The sequence below is a fragment of the Colobus angolensis genome, unplaced genomic scaffold (assembly GCF_000951035.1).
Source record: "Colobus angolensis palliatus isolate OR3802 unplaced genomic scaffold, Cang.pa_1.0 Scaffold2, whole genome shotgun sequence".
NCBI classification, from domain to species: Eukaryota; Metazoa; Chordata; class Mammalia; order Primates; family Cercopithecidae; genus Colobus; species Colobus angolensis.
In genome coordinates this window covers 9,323,317-9,333,504 of record NW_012115154.1, presented here as the reverse complement: position 1 = coordinate 9,333,504, position 10,188 = coordinate 9,323,317, and the positions used below count along the sequence as shown (strand labels likewise).

The window sequence follows — 10,188 nt, the reverse complement described above, 5'->3', positions numbered from 1 at the left end:
TCCTTCTGTCTCAGCCTTTCAAAGTGCTAAGATTACAGGCATGAGCCACTGCACTTGGTCAGTTTACATCATTGCTTTTTCTCCTTGAAGTTATATTCCACTCCTCTCACAAAATGTTACTTTATTTTAATACTTTTTATGCTTGAAAGCTTTTAATAACCATGTGTCACATTTTCCTGCAACAAAATAGTTGTCAATTGAATTTTAACTTTTTTAACTTCTATGACAAAAAGTATGTGTTAAAAACATTTTTCCCTTTGGATTGAGTTATCCTTACAAATTTTTTGTACACAAATGATCAAAGTGACTTAAAAATATCATGAATTTTGATGAACACTTATAAACAAAACACTTCTTAACATATCCCTTAATAGATGAAGCTTTTCCCATTTAATTAATATATTCAAATATGACTTTTTAATTGCTTGAAGGGGACAGCATCAATCCTATTACTATTTTCACTTAAATGGATGTAAGCATTGAGAAAATGTGTTCACATAAGTGGATGGAAATGGGAAAACCTGTGTTACAGCAGTATCATACAATTTTTTAAAACCATGGTAAAAAAAACACAGAACATAAAATTTACCATCTTAACCATTTTTAAGTGTGCAGTACAGTAGTGTTGACTATATGCACATTGTTGAGCAATAGGTCTCTAGAACTTTTTTATCTTGCAAAACTGCAACTCTGTATCCATGGAACAACTGCCCTTCCTCGCTTCCTCCACCCGCTGGCAACTACCATTCTACTTTGCATTTCTAAGAATTTGACCACTTTAGATGCCTCATATAAGTGGAACCATGCAACATTTGTCTTTTAGTGACTGGCTTATTTCCCTTAGCATAATGTCCTCAAGGTTCATCCATGTTTTAGCATATGACAATATCACCCAATTATTTGAACTCTCTCTGAGTTATATGACAAAGGTACATAGAAATCTATCACAAAAATTATTTAATTATCTGTCAGCTAAAAACTTACCTACTTCCTTCTTCTTTTTCTGAAAACAAAGAATTACTTTCAACCTGACTTTTAAGAGCATGTATTATACAGTCATTCACTTTCACAATGTTTGGGAAATATACCAAAAAGGCAACACCAAGATTTGCAAAATCTATATTTGTTCTGTTTTCATTTAGAATCATCTTGTTTTGTCCAGGAACAGTGGCTCACACCTGTAATCCCAGGACTTTGGGAAGCCAAGCAGGGAAGGATCACTTGAGTCCAGGAGTTCGAGTCAAGCCTAGGCAGCATAGCAACACCCAATCTCTACAAAAACTTCAAACAGTAGCCAGGCATGGTGGCTCATACCTGTAGTCTCACCTACTCCAGAGGCTAAGGTGGGAGGATCTTTGAGCCCTTCAAGGGGTTAGCAAAATGGAAATATTGTTAATTTTGATACAAAATATCTTTTATAAAAAGATTTTATCTCATCATGCACTTTTACATTTTTGCCAAACCTTGGAGCTGTAGATACGGCTTATTCAATTTATAGAAAATACCCATTAGCCACATCATCTAATTAGTAAAGCTAATCCTCATTGTCAAACCAGTCATCTAGGTCAGATTTATTTTCTAACCTCATTTTTAACTCAACTAAATGTACTAGAATATGTATTTTTAGTTTTTTTAAGCTAGAAAATTATCAAATACATCTCATAACCTCAAATATTAAAAGCAGTCAAGATTTAAATGATATCAAAACTATTAGAATTGGTTTATCCATTTTTATAATACACCATAAAACCAAGAATAAATCTTTATGGTTTTTCTCATTACTTATTTCATAATAATAAAACATAATGTGCAAGATAAATGTTATTTATGAATTAAAGAGTATAACAGACAGGATTCCTTCAGTGTCTGTGTGTATACTGAACTTTGGTTTTCAGCTTTTAGGAATAGCTGAAGAAGAATAATATATAAATATTCTAGAATAGCTCTAAACAATTTTTTGGAAATCATAATCAAAATGTTTCCTATATATTTAATGAAGAATAAAATAATATGCTATTTAAAAAGTAATTAGCCTACAAGCTAAAGCATAATTTTCTTTTTGTTAATAAGAGGCAGAAAGAAGTCAGGATTGAAGTATTTCTCTATTTCATAATAGAATTTGATAAAATAAGTGTATCAGATAAGATAGGCTAGGTCATGCTCCAATAACAAACAACAAATTTGTATGACTTAAAACAAAGGCATGTGAATTAAAACAACAACAGCTCATTTCTAACAAAAGCTATTATTTCCATTATGGGCTGGTGGAACAGGATCGGCCCCTCATAACGATTCAGAAGTACAGGCTGACAGAGCAACAACTCTCCATCTCAGAGGGGAAGGAGAGCTCTGGAGTTTCATCAGGGTAAATAACCACCCTCATCAGAAGTTGACACTTCACATCTGCTCATAATTCATTGGCCAGAAAGAGTCACATGGTCCTAACCAATCTCAAAATTCCCATGAAATACAATCTAGCCAAAGTAGAAGGAAATGGAAAAGATCTGGTGAACTGTATCAGTGATTATCACAATACACTTTCACCTTCATCAAATAACACACACCAAATCTAAAATAAAATTATGTATTACTTTTACACAGTTTATTCCAGTGCAATGTGAAAAATATGAAGGTACCTGAACATAATCTGTATGATATTTACAATGATCAGTGTCATGACCAGGAGCAGTGGCTCACATCTGTAATCCCAGCACTCTGGGAGACGGAGGCAGGCAGATCACCTGAGGTCAGGAGTTTAAGACTGGCCTGGCCAACGTGGCAAAATTCTGTCTCTCTAAAAATACAAAATTTAGCTGGGTGTGGTGGCAGGTGTCTGTAATCCCAGTTATTCAAGAGGCTGAGGCACAAGAATCGCTTGAACCCAGAAGACAGAGGTTGCAATGAGCCGAGATCACGCCATTGCACTCCAGCCTGGGCAACAGAGTGAGACTGTCACAAAGCTCCACTACTTCAGCTGTTCAGAGCTGTTTCTTTCCAGATAATGATATATCTTATGGAGAAGTACTGAGAATAGCTGAAAAGAATTGCTTAGGTTTAAATATTCGGGAAAAACATTGGCTTCGATACTTTCTTTAATGCTGCTTTGCTCTGCTCTCACCAGACTCTCCTTCAAAAACAATGCACTTTTCAACAGAGGACGGAAGAGATCTAACGATTAAAGGAAAATTACTGTCACTCTTACCACTAACATTCACACAGTATATCTGATTTCAGAAAATCACAACAAACCAATTACCATATTTCTGACAGTCGTACTTCACCGTTAAGTGGAATATATGTAAGATGGGAAGGGACATGAAGCCTAAGAAGGGTTAGGCTCTAACTTAAAAGTAAATTCTGTAGGAGGAAAGAGGGTGTAAATACAATATCCACTAGGTAGGCAACTCACTGCCAATATTAATTCCAGGGTACATTTTGGAATATTTATAAAATGCCTTGAACGATGCTCAGAAACGAGTACTGTTTCCTCACCCAAACTATCAAACATTGAGTAAGTGCTGTATACAATGCCTATGGGATGTGGCTTGCTTGAAAACAGATTTAGGCCGGGCGAGGTGGCTCAAGCCTGTAATCCCAGCACTTTGGGAGGCTGAGACGGGCGGATCATGAGGTCAGGCGATGGAGACCATCCTGGCTAACACGGTGAAACCCCGTCTCTACTAAAAAAAATACAAAAAACTAGCCGGGTGGTGGGCGCCTGTAGTCCCAGCTACTCGGGAGGCTGAGGCAGGAGAATGGCCTAAACCCGGGAGGCGGAGCTTTCAGTGAGCTGAGATCCGGCCACTGCACTCCAGCCTGGGCGACAGAGCGAGACTCTGTCTCAAAAAAAAAAAAAAAAAAAAAAAAAGAAAACAGATTTAGTTTGGAGTGAAATACTCACAGTGTTTTCTACTATCTGCCCAGCGAGGTCTAGATAACTACCGAGGAGACAAACGTTCCATCCCTACTCCCCGAAGAAGCTCCTGAGTCAATGGGGGAAAGTGCCCCTAACCCAGCATAGGGGTAGCAAGGAAGGCTTGCAACTGGTGACCCGAATTAACTATTAGAGGATGAGCAGATAGATGGAAGGGGAGGAGGACAGCGCCGAAAGTCGGTCAGAAAGACCATACAGCACACGCATCGCCATTGCTTCAGAGCTTTTGGGGGCAAGTCTGTAGTCATTCCCAACAAAATATACTACTGAACCCTGCAAGCCTTTCCAGAGAGCCAGACCTCCCTAACTCTCCCCAGCCCTCCCTAACTCCCCAGCGGGTCCTCAGCACAGGCGGCGGCGCTAGCCTCACTGCGCAGGCGCCAGGTACACCTCGGAGGCCTCAGGAGGGGGAGCCAGTAAGTCCGGGTTCACTAGGCCTCCGCTCTAGCCGCCAAGCTTCTGTTTCTCTACTGCTCCCCTGCGCGAGTTTGGAGCCGGGTAGGGGGCGGGCCTTCCGGGACGAGGGCGCGTGGGTGAGGAAGGTCAGGTCCAGGTAAGGCTGTCAATGATCTTTGGGGGTCTGCAGCGAGGGGAGATGACTGTAGAGGTCTATGGGGGTCTCCAACCTTGTAGAGTCGCCAGGAATAGGGCGAATCCATTTCATTAGTGATCAGTTCGGGCGGTTCACGTGCATCACACAAATAACTCGGCCTTTTCCTGCGTCAGTTGGGGGATTTCTTAAACGTAGGATACCCGCCTTTCCTCTGCTGTAATTTCCTCTCAGGCGCAGTTACTCTCTTCCAGATGGGTTAACAGTAGAAGGCTCAGTTTCTCTGCTCACCACACGCCCTTCTGCACCGTAGCTTTGGGTGGTGGGCTGCAGATTAATTTTGTAACCACCGTAAGAAAAATACGGTAAGGTGATATTTAAGAAAAATGTTTGTGAAATGCGCTCCCGAGTCAAACGTCGGTTAACTTGACACTACTACAGTTCCCATCACAGTCAGGCATGATCGAGTCAGGTGGAGGGAGTTGAAGATTGTTCTTCCTGAACTGAATGCAGCTAATACACTTTTAGTGCCGTTGATACCTCTGTGACTCCGTAAAATAATCGGTACCGGGCTTTTTGTTTTAAGCATTCTGTTGAGATTGTTTTTATGTTTAGATTGTCCCTATGACAACGTGTGTACACTGTGAGTTCCTTGGATCCTGATGGTTATTAGGGTAGGCACTGTGCCGTGAATTTTGCATGTTAGCTTCACATCGCAGGTAGTATGACTGTCCTCGTGTGGTCGATGAGAACCTGGCAGAGAATAAGCACCATTTTAAAAACGACGTGACCATTAAAAGGCAGAGGCGAGATTCCAACCAGCTTTTTTATTCTGCAGCTGGTGCGTTCTGCTAACCAATGGTTTCTGGGAAACTGGAGAAAGCTCTCTCCCAGAACGATTTACAGACACACATACATACACGTATCAGCATACAGATTTACACTTCCACTGTTTTCAGAATGCTGAAGCACATCCAGGTTAAGAACTCTTGCACTTCATCTTTACCTTTCAAAGAGAAAAGGCAAACCTAATACAAAGCCACTTATTGAAATAATCTTTTAAATGCATCAGACCTATCAAAAAGATGAAAGAAGTTTGCCCTTTTATGCCAAAGTAAAAATATGGGAATTTTCTTCTCATGTGAGCTTAATTTGCTTTGCTCAGCACATTTGAGTAATTTGTTTTTGCTTAGCATTTTCAGTTCCAGTTAACTTATTTCATGATAGTACAGGTTTCTTTAGTTCACATTTTAAGGAAAGTAACACTTAAAGTGACTTGTATTGTACTCCCTGAGAATGGTTTCATGTGAATCAAAATGTAATTGACATGCACATTGTAAGAAAAGCTCCCCCGTCATTCTTCGTGAGAGACATGTGTCTGTGCACTGTGGAAGGAAACAACAAAGCAGTGTCATTGGTAATTGTTAAAACCACTTTCCGTTTCCTCCTGTTTAGCAAGCCTGGGCCTTTGTTTCTAGTAAGGGATTTAGGTTTGAAGAGGCTTATTCCCTTTCTCTGTCATAAAATTTTAGGACTTGGATTTTATGATATAACCATGTTCCAGCCAATTCTAATGTGACCTTTTTACTTACAAGTTATGTATCCCAGTAATTTGCCACATTCCAAAATGGGCATGGAGATAACAGCAGCATCCTGTGATGGCTTCAGTGACTACTGTCCTACTGAGTCCCTTCCTCCTCCTGGCTACCTTGGCAAGTTACCAAGGTGCTGGTCCTCTCCCTATGTTTCTCTGTCTGTCAGTCTTTGTAGGTGAGGTCATCATTCCAGGGAGGCATGAAGTTTTTACTGTATGGAATATGTATCTGTCTTTTTTTTTTTTTTAACATGATTAAGAACAAGGAATAAATAAATGTGTCTATGTAGAACATATGAAAACCAAACTTACAGTTCTGGGCTCATTCTTTTTTGTAAATTACCATTTCTACTGAGTGCCACTGTTACTCATTTTCGCACTAGTCCTGCAAGCTTTGTTTTCAGAAAAGGAAACTCAGGTTTAGAGAGGATGAGTAATGGTTCACAATAACCCAAGGATTAAGGGACAGAGCCAGTAGTCAAACCCAGGCCTCAGGAATCCCTGTTGCCTCTTCATTTACAAACAAAGGGACTTGGAGTTCAGAACAGAGTCCTGAAAACACTGTAACAAACTGGTAGTTCCCAGACCAGCTTACAGATACTGTGGAAAAACTCTGCAATTACAGCAGAAATCTATTCCGATGACACAATAATTAAGCAAAACAAAACAAAGTTGATGAAGAAACTGTTGTTTTTTAATCTAATGTTTGGAAAAAGATAATTTTAAAGGGCAAAGGAAGAGAAAAAGCATGCAAAGAAACTAGGTGACTTCTGGACATTTGCAAGGCTTTTTAGAGGTTAATGGCACTGGTTTGTTTATACATTAAACTGTTAAATGACTGTTTTTCACCTTGAGACTATAACCCTAGTCCTAACAATCCCACCCCCAACCAGAGTTGGGAAAGAAGTGAATCAGGAAACTGAGAATGCTGAATGGAAAAAGAACAGGCTGCAGATGGTGGAAAGAGAGGGGTGGACGTTGGATCTGACAGTTCTACCATTGCCAGCCTTCAGGTGGCACTATTGACTGAAGATTGCTTGGTGGGTGTTCTGAATGGTTTTCAGGTTGACAGTTGGTTTGAGATCAGCCTCTGCCTTTTTTTTTTTTTTTTTTTTTTTTTGACGCACAATCTTGCTCTGTCACTCAGGCTAGAGTACAGTGGTGCAATCATAACTCAGTGTAACCTCAAGCTCCTGTGCTCAAGCGATGCCCCTCCTCAGACTTCACAAGTAGCTGGAACTACCGGTGTGCACTACCATACCAGACTGATTTTCTTACTTTCTCTTTTTTTCTGTAAAAACAAGGTTTGCCATGTTGCCTCGGCTGATCTTGAAGTCCTGGCCTTAAGCAATCGTCCCATCTCAGCCTCTCAAAGTATGGGATTATAGGCGTAAGCTACCATGGCCAGCCTCCTCTGTTCATGGATCTCGAAATAGGCATTGAAACTTCCTTAATTTAAACACGGTTTGTTTTCTTGCAAGAACTATTTTGAAATTCACTTGGCACCATTCTTATGTAGGAGGGTTTTTTCTCCCATTGGTTTTTCAAGGTTTATGCCTTTTTCCTGCTTGAATATCAGCACCTTTTCATCTCAGCTGAACTGTTTCCCAGGATAGTCTCTGAGCCAGCAAAGATTCTCATCTCACTACTAAAATTTCTCATAAATTGGCATATTCTGCCAACAATAACCCCTGCGTCTGGTCTAAACTGAGTTGAGATAGTTATTCCACCAGCAGCTTTCTTGATTTTTATGTATCCCCTGTATAGTTTTTTATGTCTATTAGCTGTAATTTGTTCATATCATGGATATCATTCTTAGACCTATTTCAGCGTTGTGTGCCTCTGAAGAAAAAGCTACTGTTTTCAGCTGATTAGAACTTAGCTAGTTTGCATTAAAGCAGAATATATAAGATGGAAGATACAGCAAGTAACCTCACAATTCATACGTGCCTTCTATTTAGTAAGAAAATGAATCTTTTGAGCTATTGGATTTATTTCTATAGGGCTACTGTCTGTCTGTTTTTCCCAAATGTCTCTCAGTCTCCAGGCAAAATTCCGTTCAGTAACCCAGAAGCCAAATGACCTCATAACTCATGAGCAGCTCTCAGCGCCTTCTGGAGCCCTTGAGGAGAACAGTGTTCAAAGGACTGATAATAAAAACAACAGTGTAATTATGTCTCTGCCATGATTACACCTTTTGATGGCAAGCAGTCAGCATGTTAATGCTGCAGATTGCTTAGGTGGGTGTTTTCTGAAGGTATAATAATGCTGGACTAGGATAACTTGTTTCCCTGTCTTCTTCATCCCCAGCCTACAAATAGGTAAACTGACTGTCAGTAAATAACCTGGCGAATCACAAAATAGTTGGTTGTAAAGGAGGCAATACATTAAGGAAGTAATAGCATGTAAACACAAAATGTAAAAATCGCAGCTGCAAAGCATGAAAAGGAAATAACCATTTGGCCTGTGGATACTTCTCCACTCCTAGGCATGTCCTGCCAACACTGCACGGATCCATGAGCGGCTTGGTGTGTTTGCATTTTCTAAAGTATTCATTAGCTAATCTTGGAATTTCTTACCCTAACCCGTTTATCTTTCTTCTCATTTTCTATAGGAACTCTAATTCCTTGCCACTCAAGAAATGTCCTCCCTTTCAGAATATGCCTTGCGCATGTCTCGTCTCAGTGCCCGGCTATTTGGTGAAGTCGTCAGGCCTACTGATTCCAAGTCTATGAAAGTGGTGAAACTGTTTAGTGAACTGCCCTTGGCCAAGAAGAAGGAGACTTATGACTGGTATCCAAATCACCACACTTACGCTGAACTCATGCAGACACTCCGATTTCTTGGACTCTACAGGTGATGACAAACACAAAGAGGGACCTATGAGAGACTTTTTTAGTAGATCAGAAAAGGAAAAAACTTCGCCTTTCTATCCTTGTAGTTTTGTTCTTACAATAGAGCCTAGGTAGTTCAAAAGGTACAGTTTATAGAAGAAAGGCTTCTTTCAAAATACCCATAATGGAGAGACCCAAAAAAAAAGGAAATTCATGCTTGTTGGAAGATATATTTTAATTATGTCTACAACATAACTAATGTTGAATAGAAACTGAGCTGTAGAGAGGTGTCTAATAATTTGTTAATCTAAGAGCACTCTAAAAAGGATGCCGAGAGGCCGGGCGCGGTGGCTCACAGCTGTAATCCCAGCTCTTAGGGAGGGATTGGTGGGTGGATCACAAGGTCAAGAAATCAAGACCATCCTGGCCAACCTGGTGAAACCCCATCTCTACTAAAAATACAAAAATTAGCTGGGTGTGGTGGTGCACGCCTGTAGTCCCAGCTACTCAGGAGGCTGAGACAGGAAAATTGCTTGAACCCAGGAGGTGGAGGTTGCAGTGAGCCGAGATCACGCCACTTCACTCCAGCCTGGTGACAGTGAGACTCCGTCTTGAGAAAAAAACAAAGATGTAGAGAAAAAGTGGCCTAAGTACTGAGGAAGAAAGCCCCAGAAACACCACCAGGGCAGTGGGCTCTTGTTGTCAGATGAACAGAATCCTTGACCCACACTTGATCTGCTGCTTAACTGGTATGTGGGAGCCTTCTTTCTCTTCTGGTGGCATTTTTGTTGACATTTCTTCCTACTCTCTTCTGGCATCTTTATTTTACACCCTTTCTGATATATTAATTTGGTCTGGATAAGCTGTAGTTTGCCGTTAAGGAGAATACATAAATCACACAGGTTCTTTACACCATATGTTTGTATGTGTGTGTATGTCTAGGAAGTAGGTGCTTAGGACTGTATGCGTCTCTAAAAAGAAAAAAGATCAGGCCAGGCACAATGGCTCAGGCCTGTAATCCCAGCACTTTGGGAGGCCGAGGCAGGCGGATCACCTGCGGTCAGGAGTTTGAGACTAGCTTGGCCAACATGGTGAAACCCTCTCTCTACTGAAAATACAAAAATTAGCTGGGCGTGGTGTCACACTCCTGTAATTCCAACTACTTGGGAGGCTGAGGCAGGAGAATTGCTTGAACCCACGAGATGGAGGTTGAAGTGAGCCGAGATCATGCCACTGTACTCCAACCTGGGCGACAAAGCAAGACTCTATCTCAAAA

General features: G+C 40.7%; 1 protein-coding gene across 4 annotated transcripts in view; it reads left to right on the top strand.

The window, feature by feature from the left end:
- The first annotated feature begins 4,414 nt into the window (after positions 1-4,414).
- The window catches only part of MRPS33 (mitochondrial ribosomal protein S33), a 12,333-nt gene continuing 6,559 nt past the window's right edge, over positions 4,415-10,188 (top strand). Inside the window, exons 1-2 of one of the 4 annotated variants that reach the window (XM_011941294.1) lie at positions 4,415-4,487; positions 8,693-8,934. In XM_011941294.1, coding sequence (XP_011796684.1) covers positions 8,720-8,934 — 215 coding nt within the window. In that variant the 5' untranslated portion in view covers positions 4,415-4,487; positions 8,693-8,719. Of the gene's footprint in view, positions 4,488-4,720; positions 4,850-4,970; positions 5,049-8,692; positions 8,935-10,188 lie in introns of those variants that run through there. The other 3 variants (XM_011941298.1, XM_011941296.1, XM_011941297.1) reach the window with 3 other exon arrangements.